The following is a 21020-nucleotide window of genomic DNA, read 5'->3' as shown; positions in this document are numbered from 1 at the left end:
CCATTGGCAAATGTCTGGGAGCAGGTTTTCTAGGACAATGAATGTTGGCTAATTGCAAAGCTATTTTAGATGTAAGCCAAAGGAGACATTAATGCAGATTAGGTGCCTCTGCTGAGTGTAACAGAGGCCGTCCACAAACAGTGCTGAAGTGCAACTAAAACTATTGCTTCTGTTTGCAAATGTATGTCTTCATGGAGCATCCTGTTTCTAACCTCGTTCTCTGTCCTCTAGGAGCAGTATCAGTTTCTCTATAAAGCCATCCTCAGCCTTGTGAGTACAAGGCAGGAAGAGAACCCATCCACCTCTCTGGATAGTAATGGCACAGCACTGCATGACGGAAATATAGCTGAGAGCTTAGAGTCTTTAGTTTAATACAGAAAGGAGGGAGGAAAGTCCCTATCTGAGCACTGTTTTCCTCCGTCTAAAATCAGACATGAAAATCAGTTCCGTTTTTCTGTTATGTTTTCCTCCCATATCCTGCCAGTAACTTTCATGACATAGGATTCTGCTGCCAAATTTACATCATTAACAATGTGTGCCTTTTTGCAGAACTTCTTGTAATTCACTTACTGTGTTTAAACAAAAATGATTGAATTTTACAGTATTTCTAAGAATGGAACTATGGTGGGTTTTTTTTGTATTGATTTTAACAGAAAATTTCCATTTATAGGTATTAGGAATTCCCAACTACAGAAAACGTGTTTGTTTTTAGTGTCAAAATTTTAGCTATATTTGTAGCATTCATCAGGGTTGCTAGAAATATAACTTTTAATACAGTAGACTGTAAATAAAATGCTCTGTTCCCTATGGTATTCAACATTTTACAACTGCAGTATTCACCTAAAGTAGAAATAATCTGATACTTACTGTAAATACTGCTCTAGTGTGTCTATGGACCAAATTTATATTTATAATTGTAGATTTTTATATTTTACTACTGAGTAAGTTTTCTAGTTCTGTGTAACTGTTTAGTTTAATTATATAGTTCATTATCTGGTCTATTCTATAAATCTCCTGATATTGTTTCATGTTATCTCAGCAATTAACTGTTTTAGCATGTAGTTTTAACTTTTATGGAACATAGAAGTACATTTGTTTTGAAAGATGTTTTTATGAAAATAACACCTTACCCAACTTTGTTTAAATGGTTTTTATCCAAGGCATTGCAAAAATAAATATAAATATTGCCATCAATTTGCATTTGCCTGTTGGGTGTTGTGCTGCGGCATTTGTAACAGCTAATTGTGGACATGGGTCCTGCTGGGATAATGGAAATGAAAAAAGGTTGACGGGATGGGACAGTGTATAAAGCTGTGACTCCCAAACTATGCATTGAGGCATTCAGGGATTTCACAAAATTTTATGTTTTTGAGGACAACATGGTAACATATACTGACACTGTATAACTACTACTATTAAATTATTTGGACCTAATTAATAAACAGAACCATTGTATATTTCTTTTGATTAGTGGAGCAACGAAAAGGTTACTGAGAAGCTAAGGGCACCATTTACCAAGAAATGTTGGGACCTTTTGGTTTAGAAATAAACTAGGTGTTAGAATCAGGCAGATTTGCAAGTCAGGGACAAGGTAAGCTGGTTTGGAAGCTAAGTAGATAAATAGACAAGGTCCAAGAGGACATAAATCCCAGAATGGAAAAAGGTAAGAAGCCTGTGTTAAGGCAAGCTGTCAAGATCCAAACGCTGTGTGGAGATGAAGTGCAGGAAAACAGGGAGTCATGAGTAACGAGCCTATTGGAAGCAGTACCCTGCCTCAGCCAGGAGTGCTTTATAACACTGCCTAAGGAGGAGGGCCCTAATTCCCAAGATTGCCCAGCTCAGGGACTAAAGCAGAAGACCGCGAAAAGTTGCATTTAAACCAGTGATTGTCAGAATGTGGTTCCCAGACCAGCAAAACCTGGGAAGTTGTTAGAAATGCAGTTCCTGGATTTCTATCCCAGATCCACCATAACAGAAACCTGAAGGTTGGAGTTCAGCAGTCTAACTCATGTTCAAGTTTGAGAACCACTGCTCTTTATCAACAACAATTCAGGAGGCCTCCGGTTTCCTCAAGCAATATCAGGATTTTCACTAAATCCTTAAAATAGAACAAAAATTAGTGAGTTTCTTTTTTTGAAGATTTCTTTTTAAAGCAATAGATGAAGAGATATGAAATAGGAAATTGGAAGTAGGGAACAAATAGTAGGATGTCACAAATCACAAAATGTTTTTAAGCACTGCTCTATGGGGTATAAAAAAAAGGGGGGGTAGCTGGATGGCTCAGTTGGTTAGAGCGCGAGCTCTGAACAACAGGGTTGCTAGTTCGATTCCCATGTGGGCCAGTGAGCTGAGCCCTCCACAACCAGATTAAAGACAACGACTTGCAGCTGATGGGCCCTGGAGAAACACACTGTTCCCCAATATTCCCCAATAAAATTAAAAAAAAAAAAAGAATGTGCTTCTTTTTTCACCCTTCCAGGGAGAAAGGTCGCAAGGTTAGTTTTGATTCTTTGATCGCTTTTCTAACCTAGTTCTATCTAGTCCTCTTTACAGTTTTGTTTCCCCATAAACAAAGTCTAATCATAAGCTGATCTGAAGCAGAAGTACATATCACCTTAATTATTTTGTCTATTGTTCTGTTAGCATTTGTCCTGGGAGCAAACTTCCTTTGAGAGAAGAGAGATTTTTTCTTTTGATAGTTGTTTATTAGTGATATACCTTGCAGAATCTCTTCCAAGAGAAAGTAATTGTGCAAGTAACATGTATAATTAATCATTTTATACACAAATTCTAATAAATATACCCTGAAACCAATAGCAAAGACAATTCCTCATCTTTCCTCATCCCTGACCCTTAACTCTGAAATAATACTCAACTATGAAAGAAGTGAAAACAAATGAAGCCAGGTAAGTAAGTACTGATTTCTGTAAGTATCATTTGGCGGGCAGATTGTACGAACAAATTTATGTCTTAATACTCTCTCACTTTCCAGTAGAGTCGTACAGTTTACACTCCCCTTGGCAAGATATTACAGTCCTCTCGTTCCACTCATGGATCCAGGCCTCTGCTTGGATATCTCTGCCTCAGAGCAGAGTTCCCAGATCAGCCTGTCTGAAGTAGCATCCCCTCCTCCAGAGGAAGATAGTCAACATATTTAGCCCTGGTCATGACAAGAGACACGGGCTGGCTCACTGTCCTGCGTGTACCAGCCGAATGTCAGCCTCCTCTCTGCATCCCCTTGCCCCAGAACCTCCTCATCTCCTTGTCCTGCTTTCATTTTCTCAGTAGCAGACTTTGTTTCCTGGTGTGTTTTATATTGGTTTGTTGTCTGTCTCCCCTATTAGTATGTAAGCTCCATGAGGAGATGAATGTTGACTTTTTTTAACATCTGTATTCCTACAACTAGAACAGTACCTGGCACATTAAAGGCTGTCAGTACGTTTTAGGTGTATTGAACAATGAATGAATGAATGAATGAATGAGTTGATTTTTACCCAGAGCAAAAATACTCTCTTTAATAGTCCTGGGAAGGGGCGGTCGGATGGCTCAGTTGATTAGAGCGCGAGCTGTGAACAACAGGGTTACAGGTTCAATTCCCACATGGGCCAGTGAGCTGCGCCCTCCACAACTAGATTGAAGGACAATGACTTGGAGTTGATGGGCCCTGGAGAAACACACTGTCCCCCAATATTCCCTAATAAAATATTTTTTTTAATTTAAAAATAAGTAGTCCTGGGAAACCTGATACTCTAGAGGTATAATGTTGCGCAACATGTAATAAATATCAATTTTGACAAAATATATCAATTCCTAGTTTTTTCTGTGGCACCTTTGTAAATTAGCCCGATTGAAAAAAAGGTGTTCTGTACAGACTTTATGTGTAATTTTAAATCATGTAGAGCAGTTTCGCAACCTCATGAAAGTATTAAGGATGAGCATTATCTATTTAGTAAAATGCACCAGAACCGTAAACTCCAACATTGTTCCAGTATTGTACTCCCTGAGAATTTATGGCAGCTGCTTCATATAAAATTAATACATACATTTCTAGTTAATATTATGCCATAAGAATCTCAATTTTCATATTTCTGATCTGAAACGCTCACCTTGTTATCAAACTTGGAAAATAAGATTTCTTTAAAAGCAGATATGTTTTAAAATATTTTCTTAAAATTGAATTCCACTCCAAATAGCACATAGAATCAGAAATACTAAGCATTTATTCAATTAAAATTAACTTTTTAGGGAAAGTGAGAAGCTCTACATGTGTCAAAATAAACAAAACACACTTTTGTTACTCTAAAATTATAAATGATTGAATATTATCCATTCACTTGCTAATTGCAAAATACTGTGGTACATTAGAGGTCTTCTCATTAGCATAATATTATGATGTTAGAGTACGTGGTGGTAAGGCATATAAATGAAATACCCTACACCAGTTTTAAGAATCTAGACATCCCTGGCATTAAATTATAGTTAAGTTTTTTTGAAGGTAATCATTTTTAAAAAGGGAAACAAGATTTGGAAGTGGGAGGGAAAAAAAAGTGTGGGTGTGAGATTGAAATTTCTTGTCATGTGCCCGAGAATACCTTCTAATCAGTCTGTCAGTTGTGACACATTCTAAGCAGACCACCAGAGAAAGACCTTTGGAAAACTTCCAAATGTGCTAATTTGTAATACTTTCTTCTGCAACTTTAGGTGTGCCATTCACTACATTTCTCAGATTTTTTCTGTTATCCTGCCTCGATCCTCAGAGAGTTGCCTCAGTTCTGAATTACGCACATAGAGAAATAAACTGATGCAAGCAATTCTTTCCTTGCTGCTAACTTGTTTAATGAAGCTATGTATTGAAAACTATAGCGATAAGTTTCCTAATGAAAAATACTAAACAAGTCTCTTACAGCAGCTTTCATTCAAGTCTTTCAATGGACTCAGAACATTAAAACCACTTTTTAGAGAGTGAAATAAAACAAATTCTATATTTTGTCTATACAGTATGTCCAGTTCTAAGCTCATGAGGATACATAAAAAGGTTCAAAGAACCACTTAGGGAAAAACTGAAATGATTAGAAAATAATTAAGGCCAATTAGGAAATATTGATAACTGGTGTCATTACTGTGTATTCACAGAATCCACCTACATGCCACTCTCTAGGGTGACTTCCTGTGGCAGATTGTATTTTTCAAAAATAGCCCAACAATGTTTTTCATCCTACAGGTGACTCTGAAAGTCATCCCATTGAGAAGTGGGGTCTGTGGTCCCTCCCCTTGAATCTAGATGGACTTTTAACTACAGTGAATATGATGCTATGTGACTTCTGAGGCTAAATAATGAAAGGCAATAATGTTCAGCTTCTGCCTGGTTCTCTTGGGATGCTCGCTTTTAAAACATGGCCACCGTGCTGTGACAAAATACAAACATAGGAAGACTCAAGTGGAGAGAAACCAAAGTCCTAAACCACTGCCCCAGCCGAGCCTCCAGCTGACAGCTAGAACCATCTTGCCACCTATGTGAGCAAGCTGTCTTGAAATGGATCCCCCAGCTCCCAACCCACACACTGCGAGGAGCAGAGATAAACTGTTCCCACTGAGCCATGCGCTAGTTACAGATTCATGAGCATAATAAATGATTGTTGTTTTAAGCCACTACATTTTGTGGTAGTTTGTTACACAGTAATAATAACTAGAACACTTCTTATGCTTCAAAGCCTAAAAAACATGGACTGTATTTTCCCAACTCCTTTACAGCTAGAGTTTTGGATGTGAATTATGTTCTACCAAATACAGGGAGCCCTAAAATCTAGAAATATAAATGATATTATTTTACCATGCGTTGTAATATTGTAATAAACCACATAGTGTGTTTCCCTGAAAATAAGACCTAGCCAGACCATCAGCTCTAATGTGTCTTTTGGAGCAAAAATTAATATAAGACCCAGTCTTATATTAATATTATATTATTATACCTGGTATATTATATTATATTATATTATATTATATTATATTATATTACATTTTATAGAGACTCAGTCTTATATTAAAATAAGACCAGATCTTATATTAATTTTTCTCCAAAAGACTTATTAGGGCTGATGGTTCGGCTAGATCTGATCTTCGGGGAAACATGGTATTATGTACTTGCTTATAATTCCTGAAGTGCTGGCCACTCTGTAGATCCCCTCACACAAAATTTAGAAGACAAAGGCCATCTATATTTGTGGAATGTGGGAGTGAGAGAAAGGAAAGCATCAAGGATTACATGCTAAGCTGCAAGATAGAGTCTGCCATTTCCTGAGACAGGCAATCAGAAGGAAGACCTGGTTTGGGGGTAAATTCCTTCAGTGGCCCCATGAGAAATACTAGTTCATACTATAAACTCTAAAGTCTACGTTGAGTTTAAGCCTGAGAGATATCCAAACAGAGATATGCAGAGGTAATTGCACACATACGCTAAGCTCAGATAAGAAAGTGTGGGATTCATCAGATACATAGATAATATTGAAAGGCATAGGGTAGGATGCATGTGCCCAGAGAGAACATATATAAAGAAAATCGAGGCCAGCAAAGAACCCTGAAGAACATTATCATTTAGCATAGGAGCAGATAAATAAGAGGCTGAAAAGGACCACCATTCTTCATTAAGCATGTGACACATTGAACCATTTTTACAATTTCAGCCAATGTTAAATGTCAAATTTCATAGACAAGAACTGAAATACAACCACACTGTACCAGCCAAAATATGTTTTAAAAAAAAAAAAAAAAAAAAAAAAAAAACATTATTAGAGTATTTGAATCTCTGCTGCTGCGAGTTGCTCTTCCCTCATTGTCGTGCTGGGGACCCTGCTCGCTGGACCAGTTATCATGCGGGGCGGCCTGCGGGGTCTCTGGTCCCACTCCCCACACAAGAACGCAGGACATGGCTAGGCCAAAAAGGAACACCCACGGAGCCATAGGTAGGGGAGTCATACCACTATACTCTCGCTGGTGGCTGGGTTGGAGACACAGGAACCAGGAGCAACACAATTCTCAACCCTCACTGCGCCGCTTGCAGACTCAGCCACCATCTCCTTGCTAGCTCCCCCATTTTTTTTTGCTAGCGTAGCCACGGCAGTTATATTCATGGCTAATGGCTCACTGGTTACAGCTGACAGCCAACTAGCCACAGCTGATGGCCATTTGATCACAGTCGACGGCCATTTACTACCTGAGCCAGCACCTTTCTATGTGAGGCTGAGAGCCTGGAAACTGCTTTTTGGGGCTCTGTCCCCACACTCCACCCCTACAGGGTCTCGCCTCACAATCTACGCGACAAGCGTCTTCCGCGAGGGGCCCTGTGCGAGGAGCCTGGAGGTGAATGCTATTTCCTGGACACAGCCAAGCTCTCTGGTCACAGCCAGGGTTTCTCAGGGCACCACCGGTACTTCTGCGCACAGCCAGACTTCCTGGACTTCTTAGGGTACCACTAGTCTCCTCGGACACAGCCAGGGTTTCTCAGGGCACCACCAGTACTTCTGGGCACAGCCAGACTTCCTGGGCTTCTTAGGGTACCACTAGTCTCCCCGGGCACAGCCAGGGTTTCTCAGGGCACTGCCACTCTCTCTGGGCTCAGCCAGACTTCCTGGATTCAGCCAGGGCTCTCAGGGCACTGCCACTCTCTCTGGGCACAGCCAGACCTCCTGGACTCAGCCAGGGCTCTCAGGGCACTGCCACTCTCTCTGGGCTCAGCCAGACTTCCTGGATTCAGCCAGGGCTCTCAGGGCACTGCCACTCTCTCTGGGCACAGCCAGACTTCCTGGACACAGCCAGGGCTCTCAGGGCACTGCCACTCTCTCTGGGCCTCTCAGGCTACCGTGCTGGAACAACAGCGGCTCACAGTCAAGGTGCTTACATATTCTCGATGGCGGCCAGTCAAGTCACAAAAGCAAACATCCGCCAGTTCCACTACATGGTGGTAGGTTTCCAAACAGTCAAGTGGTCCATTAAATTAGGGATGGAAGGCAATTCCCCATAGTCCATAGTCATTCGCCAGGGCTGTCCTGGGGGTGAGGGATGACCTTGACCTCACCCTCAGCTCCCACGGAGGACTCAGCAAGCCTTTCCTCCTGGGACTACAAGTCCTGCATCCAAGCTGTCTCAGCAAGCACTTCCCAGCCCACCGGGCTGCAAGGACCTTCGCTTTCTCCAGCCTCTGCTGGTTGGGGAACCATCCACGTCTTCCCACCCCTCCACGGGGGTCCAGCTCTCAGGCAGCTGCTCCTCCTGGTCTTCCTGAGACATGTGCACAAACTGCTCCACTGCCCTTCGGGGAGCTTTGGCCGGCACCATATCCTGCCGACTATACCATGTGTCGTGCGGGAGACCCTGCTCACAGCGCCATGTGTCGTGCGGGCGGCCTGGGGTGTCTCTGGTCCCACTCCCCACACAAGAACGCAGGACATGGCTAGGCCAAAAAGGAACACCCACGGAGCCATAGGTAGGGGAGTCACACCACTATACTCTCGCTGGCGGCTGGGTTGGAGACACAGGAAGCAGGAGCCTCACTGTTCGCAACCCCCACTGTGCTGCTTGCAGGCTCAACCCCCATCTCCTTGCTAGCCCCCATTTTCTTTGGTAGTGTAGCCACAGCAGTTATATTAGTGCCCAATGGCTCACTGGTTACAGCTGACGGCCAACTAGCCACAGCTGATGGCCATTTGATCACAGTCGACGGCCATTTACTACCTGAGCCAGCACCTTTCTATGTGAGGCCAAGAGCCTGGAAACTGCTTTGTGGGGCTCTGTCCCCACACTCATCTTTTCTCTTGGTCTTCTCCGTGTTTTACAGCATCAATTGCGGTACCTTTTCTCTACAAAACTCCCATTCGATTTCCATTTCCTTTTAAGTGTTTTTTTTTTTTTTTCAACTTAAGAAGAAATCTACTTTTATCAATTGTTTGCTAGTAAGGCAAGTATGTCTTTGTTTCATTGGCGTTACGGGGTTTCTGATCAAGTTTTGGTGGCTTGTTTCACCTTGTGTCAGCTTCACTGAGAACCTGGCTCTAAGAAATGAACCCAGGTTATGGAAGCCAAGTGCTGGGCTGCTGCTTTAAGCCCAGAATCATCTGCAAATAAAGACAAGAACAATATCAATGCAGTTTCATCAGGTCCTCGGACGGGGAGTGAGCTTTATGAATAAAATCCAGGGTTTATGAATTTTTTATCCAGTGATGCAGTCCACATTGCCAATCAACACAGCACTGGAAGACACTAGAAACCTATTTCACCACACCCACAACTCAAACTAGAGGGTCGGAACCTGTTAATCTTACAAGTTCAGACTCGAACCCTGTGTTTTGTAACTCTTGCTAATACAAGGAACGAGTGTTAGGACTAAAACAAGGTTGGAAATATGAAGTTATGAGATTAGCTGTCAGTGACTAACAAGGATTGTTCCAGAACAGGCAGCTTTTCTCATTGGATCCTTTCCAGGGGAATTCAGTTTGGGTAAATGTGTTTCCATTGCAAACAATCCACAAACGTCAACCATAGTGAAGAAAGTTAATTTGTACAACATTTAAGGACAAGATTAGCTACTTTGTATGACTGCAAATTGTGCAGTGCATCTACAGGGGAGATTATCCCATCACAGATATTGAATGTTTATTATGACATGTATTTAATATGATTAATATTTATTATGCCAATTTTCCATCAGACAGTAGTAAAGTGTGTTCTAATAAATTACATATTTGATGACAATTTTTTGACAGATAAAAGTGTCTTAAAGAAGGAGTGCTTTTCTCTATTTCTCAAAAAGGCATAATGTCAAAAAAAAAAAAAAGGCATAATGTCGTCTAGTGGTGGCCCTAATAACCCACGGTGAGAGATGTTTTATAAATCAGAGTGCTTCCCAAATTTTATCAACTATTTTTAGTCTTCAAAAGATGATCAAATTTCAATATTAAGTCTTGTCACCTTAGGCTAGGCATTTAACATTTTCTCTTTTGTAAAATCAAAGGTCTGGCCAAATGATTATTTTGATCCTTTCCACTCTACAATCACTTTAAGATTCTCATTGGAGTCAATACATCTATAGTTTAAGCAGCATGGGTGTTTGACGAGTCTTCAAAAAGATTGAAAAAAATCTCAAAGCTAAAATCTCATTAACTTTTACCTAAACTTCAGGCAAAGATGTTATTATAAAAGAATGCTAGGTATCAGGCTTTTCTATTACATTATCTCATTAACCTTTATAACTTCCTTGTGAGTTACTGCTATCTTCATTTTATGAAGGAAACAGCTAGTCTGTTGTAGAACCAATCACGCGCTTCTCAAAGGAGAAGGTCTACTATCTCAAGGGTCTAGGACAAGGAAAACTGGACAATAGAAAATCAATATTATCTGAAAGAGGCCAAAAGGGGTAGAAAGATCTGGACGATGTGAGCATTGACACTACCAAAATGATTAAACCAAGAGGTCACAAACTACGGCTCAAAAGCCAAGACTGCCCACCACCTGTTTTTGTAAATAAAGTTTTAATGGCACACAGTCATTTATGTACTGTCTGTGGCTGCTTTCACACTATAAAGGCAGAAATGAGCAGTTGTGATGCCTTTGGCCTGCAAAGCCTAAAATATTTAGTATCCCACTCTTCATAGAAACTTTCCTTCCCATCTATACGAGTATGCATATGCTTATAGCTATAACCTATCCGTTCTTCCCTGGATCCTGCCACTACCATCCTTATTAATGAAATTTCTGTGGGAAAACCTGTAACTGAGAGCCGATGCAGTGTTCGATTACACTTCTCTTTACTCAAGTTTACTGACATTTCCTTTTCTAGCACTGACGTTAGGCCAGTTCCTCAATCATATCCCCTTTATTGCTGTTACCATAAAGCCCAAACCAATTACATTGAGATCTCAACAGGTTTCCTTCTCCCACCCAAGCTGCTAGTTTTCTAGTTTCCATTCCATCGGGGCCACTTTTCATCGGGATGGGATCAAGTTGTATTTCCAAATTGATTGTGTTAAACTCAATGTAGTGGTAAAAAGAAGAAAACCGCCATAACAGAAATATCTTATGAATAAATTATTAATCTCCGTATACTCTTTGTGACAGGTAGAACCAGGCCTTAAACAATTTGGATCCTTTTCAAATGTTTTCTCAACTGCCATATACCTCACATATAATACCTGCTTATTTCAAGGGCAGAATCACTGTCATATGCTAGGATATGAGCACAGATTGTGAAAGTCAAACAGGTGTTTATATAGAACATTCTTTACTTTATATAAATATATTTATATTTACACACACACACACACAATTTTCCCCAAGGAGCAAAAAAACTTTTATTTGTAATTTAATCTTTTTAATAACAACTTAAGATATAATTCACATCCCATACAATCCCATACAATTCAGACATTCAAAGTATACGATTCAGTGTTTTTTTAGTATATTCAGAGTTAAGCACCCATAATCACAATCAATTCTACATTGTCATCACCCCAAAAGAAAGCCCATACTCATTAGTTGTCACTCTCTCTCACCTTTAACCCCACCAGTCCTAAGAAACCACTAGTTTCTCTCCATATATAGACTTGACTATTCTGGACATTTCATATAAATGAAATCATATATGTGGACTTTTGTTAGCATAATGGCTCCTTTCACTTAGCATAATGTTTTCAAGGTTCATCCATGTTGTAGCATGTTACCAGTACTTCATTTCTTTTTTATTGTCAAATAAAAAGACAAAGACCCCAATTCTATCATATGGATATGCATTTATTAGTTTATGCATTTATTACTTGATGGACATTTGGCTTGTTCTCATTTTTTGTTATGAATATTGCTGCTATGAATATTTGCTTACAAGTGTTTGTGTGGACATACATTTTCATTTCTCTTGGGTATAGACCTAAGAGTGGAATTGCTGGGTCATATTGTAACTCTTTATGTATAACCTTTTGTGGAACTGCCAAACTGTTTTCCCAAGCAGCTGTACCATTTTACATTTCCACCAGCAGTTTACGAGGGTTCCACTTTCTCTACATCCTCACCAACACTTGTTATTATCATCTTTTTCATTATAATTATCCTGGTGAGTATGAAGTGGTATTTCACTGTAAGTGTGATTTGCATTTCCTGATAGCTAATGAGGTTGAGCATTTTTTCATGTGTTTACTGGCCTTTTTATATCTTCTTTGGAAAACTGTCATTTCAGATCCTTTGTCCACTTCTTTAAATTGGGATCTTTGTCTTTTTATTGGGTTATAGTAGTTCTTCATATAGTCTAAATACAAGTTCCTCCCTCACCTGATATATGATTTGCAAAAATCTTCTCTCATTTTGTGGATTGTCTTTTTGCTTTCATGATGGCACTTTTGGAAGCACAAATTTTTTTTAATTTCTAATGATGCCTAATTTATGTATTTTTTCCCTTTTGTTGCTGTACTTTTGGTGTCATTTATTCAAGAAACCATTGTCTAATCCAAGGTCATGAAGACTTACACCTACGATGTTTTTCTAAGTTTTATAATGTTTGCTCTTTGGTTCACTTTGAGTTAATTTTTATATGTGCTGTGAGGCAAGAGTCCATCTTCAATTCCTTCGCATGTGGATATACAGTTGTTCCAGCACCATTTGGTGAAAAGACTATTTTCCTCTATTAAATTGTCTTAGCACCCTTTTCAAAAATCAATTGACCATAAATATGAAGGTTATTTCTGGACTGTCAATCTATTCCTATGAGTTTGGAAGTGTTCCTTCCTCTCTAATTTCTTGGAATAATTTGAGAAAGATAGGTGTTAGCTCTTCTTAAATGTTTGGTAGAATTTACCTATGAAACCGTCTAGTCCTGACCTTTTATTTTGGGAGTGTTTTTAAATTACTAATTCAATTTCATTACATGTAATTGGTCTAGTCAGATTTTCTATTTCTTCATGATTTCAGTCTTGGAAGGTTGTGTGTTTCTAGGAATTTATCCATTTCTTCTAGATTTTCTAATTTGCTGACATATAATTGTTTGTAGTAGCCTCTTATGATCCTTTGCATTTCTGTGGTGTTGAGGAAATTTTTTTATATCTAAAAAGATGAACCTGCATCTGCTGAATATAGGAAAATACATTCTTGTAGGAAAAAAAGTTGCACAATAAATTAACAAATAGCACAATCATTATCACTTTTACATACACATGAAAAAATACATAATAGAATTATTAACGTTCTCTGGTAATTACTGGCATTTCCTGTTTCAAATGTTTTCGTATTAAAATAGAGATTTATATTTCAAAACACCATTGTAATGACAATCAAAACATATCATGTTTTATATTTTAAAATGGCACAGTAGCAAACGTGTGTTGCACAAATATTCAGAGCTGTGTTTCCAGGGAAGATGAAAGCAAAATATAATTCTCAATTAAGAGCTGATCGTGCTCTGTGTGGTATAGATAATGCCTTCTGCTTTAATGCGCTCCAATATCGGTCTGTAGATCTCCTTTGAAAAGGGCCCTATCAGGCCTTTTGCTTGAATTTCACCTGAAAGAAAATTAATTTGCATTTACCATTTTAAAGGTGGTATTAAATATTAATTTCTACAGCAAGTATGTCCACATAGCAGTACACTCAGAGTCAATGAATTTTTGGAGGCCTAGGCATTTTTTTTAAATAGCTGCTTAAATGTTCCCTGCTACATGATTAATCAACACTCTGCAAGGAAATGGGGTTAATTTTAAATTGAAAACGCAGCTAGACTTACGGACCGTGTCAGAATCCACACATTTAACTACACTAATTCCAGCCAAGACAATCAGACAATACAGTAAGAAAGTAAAGTAAACCTAACTGGTCTGCTTTGTTTGCCGATGTGAGTTTATTTAAAAGTACAACACAAAAAAATGAATTAAAACCAATCTGGTTTTTGGGCGTGGGTATCTGCCAGGATTACTGAAACAGTAAATCTGGGCACGTTCCTTAAAGGCCAGTGTGACCTCACACCTCATCACTTCTGGACTCTGGTTCCTCAAAAACTAAGCCTGTGGTTTAATTTGCTATTAGCTGACAGGCACTTATAGATACAGGTTTTCTTATTATGCGACATTGACATGCTTTGATGTTTTCCACTCCCCTTACACATTCAGAATGACCAAATGGGGTATTTTATTCAGAGGTCATGCTTATTTGAACATATATGCGATCTTAAGGGATGAGTGAAGAGTTGAAATTTGAATTCATTTTGTCTAAAATATTTATTGAGTACTGATCGTATACGGAGATACGAAGATAAATAAAATATCATCTCTAATTATTGAAGATCTGTGCTCTATTTCAGTGTTACCACCACCAAAACATGAAAAACCAAGGAAAGCAAGGGAGGGAGTTAACATCCCCTGGGGGCCCCTCTATGTGGTAGGAGCTTTATGCATTATTTCGCTGTCGTGTCACAACAACCCTATGAATTAGAGCCGGCAATCCCCACTTTATAGATGAGGAAACTCTGGTTCGGAGATGTTGTGTAACTTGTACTCCAGCCCTCAGCCATATTGCGACGGAACTGGGACAGAAATCAAGTCTAACTCTCAAATCCATGTTTGTTACTCAGCACAGAGTAACCTCCCAGTCAGCTAGCACTTGGATTTTCTGAGATGGCTCACTTTTAGTGAATGCCAGTAACGCAAAAGTAGTTACTTGATGTCCAGGCACTGAATGACTTGGAGATGATACGGAGGCAGGCTCAGACCTCCGATGAAAGAACTTACCATCCAGCAACATCTTGGCCGCCATAGCAGTGGGTAACCCCACAGTTTTAGCCATGGCTGAGAAGCCTTTGACGTCTCCGTAAACCACAAGATCAATCGTTTTATTTTCTAAATGTCCAGAAGGATGTCTGATTCCAAAGCTGTCTCTCATCACAATCATATCTTTCTCTCCAGGACCTTAAAATAAACAGACATTTAAAATGCCACGATCATGACAACTCCAATATTGTATTTTCTCTCCTGCTGCTGCCGTTCTGCTCTCACAAGTTCCGCCCCCCCCCCACTATAAATGGTCCTCAGATAATTATGTAGAATGCTTTTTAGCCAAAAGATCAAGTGAAAAACTCAAGGAAATGATAACTCTAATCACATTCTTCTATTCAGGTTGTTGTCACTACAGCCTGGCTATGGACTCGAGGACACTGCTGTAGAGACCATCAGAAATGTTCCTTCAGCATTTCCTAAAGGGTGAAAAATTAAAGGGAAAACTAATCATGTTTTTTTCCTTTCCCATATTACCCAAGGTAATTCTTACTAGTTCTCTTATTCTTCCCTCTAGAAAAACAGCCCAAGTGTTCTTTCCCTGATATCATACACCCCGACTCCTACTGCGTGGCTCCCGTTCTCCAACCTAATTTTCTAGTTGTACTGATTGCATCTTCTGGTTCTTCTGGGATGTTCAGCTGATAGCCCATGGCCTACCTACCATAGGACAGTTTCATGGCCAAATGCTTGGAAAGCGCATCCACAACAGACTCGGCCCGCGGGACTTGTTCATTCCCAAGTAACCCCAACCTGCGAAGCACAACAGATGGCTGCATTAGGTCAAGTCCTATATACATATTCCCACTTGGGAAGCAGAAGGAAGCGCTCCTTGGATTTAATCTTAAAAGGCAAGAAGCACAAAATAACAGTTCAAATTATAGGACTTTGCTAAATTGTAAAATAATAATAACAATGTTAATGTCTTAACTCTTACAATCATCCCCGGACTCCCCCAGGCCCTGCTCCCTGGAGCAGAACTTACACAGTGGAAGTGCACTCTGTGGCAAAGCTTTTGATGAGATTAACTTACAGGTTAGTTCTCCCACATTAAAGATACCAGTGAAATGTATCACAGTCATGTGAATGAGTGTTTTAAAGCAGTTCGAGGAAGACTGGGAGAATCTCCTACAGAAGAGAAACAATATCCCACCTTCTCAGGAACTGAGAGGAAAGTGTCTCCAAACAAGTATTTCCCAAGTTATAATTGCCATTGAATTTCTCTCTTTATCTAGGTTTTACCCCCACGTGAACATAGTATGTGGTAATCTCTCTACAGCAGGCCAACGTTACAGCAGGAAATTAATCAAAGACATTGTAAACTGTTTGGTTCTATTTTGACCTTCCTTTGATGAGAGAGGGCTAGGTAGTCATTGATCCAATATTTTGCTCTAAGTTGGTCGGTGGGTACCTACTGTTCAACAGCTGCCATCTGTGTATCATCTCCTCCTAGTTTCTTAGAGACAGCTTCCTTCAGCACATCATGCTTGGAGGAGCGTGAAATCCCAACGAGATCACAGAGGAGCTCTTTCTGGTTCGAAATATAAAAATAAAAATTCTAAGTTTCTAATAAAGTAAAAAAAATAAGTTGAGGAAGTATTTTATTAAGACATTGGACCTCAAATGCATCCCAAATTTTAAATTAAAAATAGTGAAATGTAACACATGCATGTGCATACACATGTCTGCTCACCCACACACCAATAAGTGCATGGTATTCCAGAATGATATTTCAGCAATAAAAATGGATCAGAACATTAAATCAATACCATACGGACAGTATCATATTCACCATCACACGTCCTGCCTTTGCATAACCTCTCCATCACTTTTTCACCCATTCTGCCTTATCTTCCACCAGTCCATTTTGACCAAGGTAAAGTGGAAGGAGCTTATTGCTGTGGTTGCTAGTAGCAACCAGAATTCTTTTGTAGATTCGAAAGATGAGAAAGACCTTGCAGATAATAAAATCTCAAAGGAAGAACACTTAAGCAGTGGTCATAACTTTTTCTTTCTAAATAAGACTTTTTCCAAACTCCTAAGGGAAAAGGTATGCTCTAGATTAAGGGTCAACAAACTGGTTCACAGGCCTGATTCGGCTCACCACCTGGCTTTGTAAATAAAACATTTGCTTGTGTATTGTCTAAAGCAGAACTGAGTAGTCTGACAGAGACCGCATGGCCCATAAGTCCTAATATATTTTCAATCTGGTATTTGACAAAAAAAAAAAAAAAAAAGAAGAAGTTTTCCAACCCCTTATTCTAGACTGTAGCCACCAAGATACTGGGACCAGCCCCCAAACTCCTGTACCAACCTGCCCGATGCAGCTGCCTCAACCCCAGAGTCACCCTATGGATGCCTATTCACTCCTGCCCAAAAACTACATTTATGAAATATGAAACAGATTGGGAAGGCTCTCAGATACACAAAAAAATGAATTTATAAGCAACTGGCTAGCAAGATTACCAGAGTTTCTTTGGGAGACTTACTGGGATTAGTAACATTGATCCTTTTCTAATTATGATAAATTTCTGGCATTTCTATTGGAATATAGGCACATTAAGTTGGAAGACCATCTAGTAACAAGTTAATTCCTGAAAGTTAGTGGAAGATCTACACTCAGTTCCGATCCTCCAAAGTCCCTTCCAACTCTAAGACTTCAGGATTTTACTACAACACAGATATGGGCATAAACTCAGTAATAGAAAACTCAAATTACTCATGGTTACAAATGGACAAATGAAAGAACTAATAGGTTACACGGGTTGGAAATCCACTTCTGTAATACCACCAGCAGCTCTCCTGCATTATCAGTTTCAGAAGGCCCAAACTTCACTCCTGTCACTGAGTCACCACTTAGACAAGTGGCAGAGCCCAGAGCCCAGTGCAGAAAGCAAGTCCATCTCCTCCCAGGGCTGAGGGAGTGATCGAGTGGCAGAAGGTGCAGCAGGAAACAGACCAGGTGAGTCAGCCTCCGTGCTCTCTCCATCCTCTCATAATAGTGAAGGGAGAGGGGACTTGGGGCACGTAAGCCACCGAGTGGGTTCTTTTGCTGGTCCAAACCCAAGTTCAAACCTATTGCAGAAGACATCTCTGAAGACCAGCATACACTATGATTCTGGAGTCACTCACCCAGGTGAGAGGCTTGGCCTCGTGTTGAAGGGCAGGAAATGCATCTCTGTTTATAAGACCCAATTTCACAAACCCATTCAAGGCTTTGGCATATCCCTGTAACAAGAATTATTATCAGTATATGAAAATTTTCTGTTCAAAGAAAGACATTTCAAAGACTTTTTTGAAATGAGGGCTCTATCGTTCCAATTCGTGCAGAAAACAGGCTGAAGAGAGTCATTTGTATTACCAGTGGGCACGCAACCTCCTTCAGGTTCAAATCAAAATCAATAGTGTCACAATTCCACTAGTTTACATAAGGGACCTTGCAAAACATGGGTCTTTACTTCTGTTTCTAGGTTCATGTGAGAGGTTCACGCAGCACGGGGCAAATGTCCTCTTATTTATATGCTTCCAGTTCAGGAGCATAGTCTTTAATTGAACAGCTGTTGTCTCTCACAATGGAAGAAGGAGCTTGTAAGAATAGCCCCCAGAGCAGATAATCCATCCTACTAAGGGCCACCTTATATGTGTGAGGCTTAACACATATAAGGAACAGGGCAAAAAAGATAGACCAGAGAGAATTTCCGAAAATGTCATCGCTCTGATAAAAATTCCTCACGTTGTCCTTCATTGTCTACAGGATAAGTCTGAAATCCTTGGCATATTATCTAAAACCCATCCCAATATGCACCTCCAGCCTGACTCACTACTGTCTTCTCCACTACTCACCATCCCCCAAACATGCTGCGTTTCTTCCAGAGACCTGGGCCTCTGTGCACGCTGCCCCTGGGACTAGAATGCGGGAGCCAGCCTTCCTCACCTAGCAGATGTTTACTCCTCCCTTAAGACCAGGCTCAGCGTTCCTACCGAGCCCCCTAGGTGAATGGGCACTCCCCTCTCTGTATTGCTGTAGCATTTCTTACATATCTCTATTACGGCACTTGACACAAACTGTAATCAAATGTCTATATAGCTGCTAAACTGTAGGTATAGAAAATGCATGTGTAGGTGCATGTGTGCGTGTGTGCATACGTGTGTGTGTGTGTGTGTGTGTGTCCTTCATCTGCCTGCCCTCACCCCATTATCCAGCAGTCCAGTATGCTGAGAGAGAACAAATGACTGGATGAATAGATTCTCAATTACGATAAAGTGAAGGAAGACTATAATGGTATGTTCTCCTGTGAGCAAATCGGGGGGTGGAACGGGAAGGCCAAGAAATAAGGAGCTTTGTATGCAGTGCAATCAGAGAGAGAGAGAGAGAGAGAGAGAGAGAGAGAGAGAGAGAGAGAGAGAGAGAGAAAGGAGAGGAGGAGGAGAAGGGTGGGAGATGACTTTAGAAGCAATAAAGGTATTAAATAATAAAATTATTTTATTGGGTATTTCACTATTTAATGTGTGGCCAACTAGTAATTTTCACATTTCTGAAAGGTTGTATTATTCAAACTGTTCAAAAGTTACTAATTAAAGAACTCACATTTAGTTTTTCTAACCCAATGTAAATATACTTCAAAGAGGAGAAACAAAAAAGCTATACCCCCAAGTGCCAGAGATCCCTTTATCCAACATCTGAAACACTGAGCCATTTCTGAGCTATTTCTTAATTGCAGAAATATATATATATATATATTAAACTTTTATTCATTTAAGTGTGCTTTTCCAGGACCTATCAGCTGCAAGTCAAGTAGTAGTTTCAATCTAGTTGTGGAGGGCACAGCTCACAGTGGCCCATGTGGGGATGGAACCAGCAACCTTGTTGTTAAGAGCACTGCGGTCTAACCAACTGAGCTAACCAGCCGCACCCAATTGCAGAAATATATTTTTATGGTGACCTCTAGAAATGAACTTATTGTATGTATTCACTCATCAGTTAGCATTTAGCATAGCTGCTATGTGTCAGGCTTGTGCTAGGAGCTGAGGCCACAGAGCTGAAAAATGCAGTCCCCACCCATGAAGAAACTACAGTCCAGTAGAGAGGTCAGACAGGTCCAACAGAAAATGGCCGGCACACAGTGGGCAGGCCCCATGGCCACAGACGACCACACTGCAGTAGAATATGATAGGTGCTCCGACAGAGGTAAGCACAGAGCACAAAGGAGCAGACATGCAGGTAGATGTGGGGCAGGCGAGTGAAGGAGCAGGAGCTAAGAAAGATGCGGTGGTAAGGTGATGTCAAGCTGGGTCTACACGGTGACAGGCAGGTGCAGGAGAGTGGCCAAGGTGTCCCTGTCACACTTGGGTGATAGTGTCTCATCTCTAATACTGAATGAAATATTCAGGGTACTGAAGGGTTGCTGACATAGGATGGTGACCTCATGAATGCGACACGGGGTCCTTGGTGGGGGGGTTCTCATCCATACACTTCAGAGTTTGATTCAATTCTTAAAAAGCTTAAAATCCTCTGTGTTGGGCTCTACATATTTGGTAAGAGACTATACCTCAAGCTATCGGAAAATCCTAATTTCTAGAACTTCCTCCCGCCCCCAAAAGTTACTACTTATATTCTTAGAACGAATTGAAGAAAACAGAATCGGGAGATCTGCCAGAGCTGGGGATTTATGGCTGCAATTTGGACTGGAATATCCACTGTACCCACAGGCTTGTGGAATATCTCTGGGTCCTAGATCCCCTCAGGCTGTTATCACAGGCATCTCATTGGATTATGGACAGAGAGAGCATCACATTCAGGAGAACGCAGGTACCTGCCCTCCAGGACCTTAAAATCTATTTCAGGAGACAAGAAAAAGATACATAACAATCTGACTAAAAGTGCTGGGAGGAAATGCTAAGTGCCAATAAATGCAATCGAAGCTTTAAAGAGGAAGAAATGCAGTGGTTGTCTTCTCGCTAAGAATAAATAGGAGTTAGACATGGAGAAACGAGGCGAACCAAGAGCCAGTCTTCATGTGCCGACACTGTGGAAATAACCTCTGCTCTTACATTAATTTTTTCTGTCATTTCCCTTTCACACAGGAATAACAGCACCAGTGTTCACTGATTACCATCGCCTGCTTTAAGTAACAAAGGCAACAGGAAATGTTGGGATGTTAGGAAGTTGGAATTTTAAATCATACGGCATGGAAAGCCTCAGACGCATGGGGAGCTTCTCCTTCA

At 40.3% G+C, this 21020-nt stretch overlaps 2 protein-coding genes across 6 annotated transcripts in view; one reads left to right on the top strand and one right to left on the bottom strand.

Moving 5' to 3' along the window:
* Positions 1-2208, top strand: part of PTPRZ1 (protein tyrosine phosphatase receptor type Z1) — a 167143-nt gene extending 164935 nt beyond the window's left edge. For 2 of the 4 annotated variants that reach the window (XM_033098999.1, XM_033098998.1), the window contains one exon: positions 232-2188. In XM_033098999.1, the coding sequence (XP_032954890.1) occupies positions 232-372 (141 nt within the window). In that variant the 3' untranslated portion in view covers positions 373-2188. Of the gene's footprint in view, positions 1-231 lie in introns of all 4 variants that reach the window. The other 2 variants (XM_033098997.1, XM_033098996.1) reach the window with 2 other exon arrangements.
* Positions 2209-12085: 9877 nt separating this feature from the next.
* The window catches only part of AASS (aminoadipate-semialdehyde synthase), a 55638-nt gene continuing 46703 nt past the window's right edge, over positions 12086-21020 (bottom strand). For both annotated transcript variants that reach the window (XM_033098987.1, XM_033098988.1), the window contains exons 20-24: positions 17928-18023; positions 16211-16326; positions 15460-15548; positions 14754-14930; positions 12086-13533 (exon numbers count right to left, since the gene is read on the bottom strand). In XM_033098987.1, coding sequence (XP_032954878.1) covers positions 13415-13533; positions 14754-14930; positions 15460-15548; positions 16211-16326; positions 17928-18023 — 597 coding nt within the window. In that variant the 3' untranslated portion in view covers positions 12086-13414. The remainder of the gene's footprint in view (positions 13534-14753; positions 14931-15459; positions 15549-16210; positions 16327-17927; positions 18024-21020) is intronic.

This window comes from Rhinolophus ferrumequinum, chromosome 26 (genome assembly GCF_004115265.2).
Source record: "Rhinolophus ferrumequinum isolate MPI-CBG mRhiFer1 chromosome 26, mRhiFer1_v1.p, whole genome shotgun sequence".
Taxonomy (NCBI): Eukaryota; Metazoa; Chordata; class Mammalia; order Chiroptera; family Rhinolophidae; genus Rhinolophus; species Rhinolophus ferrumequinum.
The sequence above is the reverse complement of the archived record's forward strand: the minus strand, read 5'-3'. Positions and strand labels throughout refer to the sequence as shown.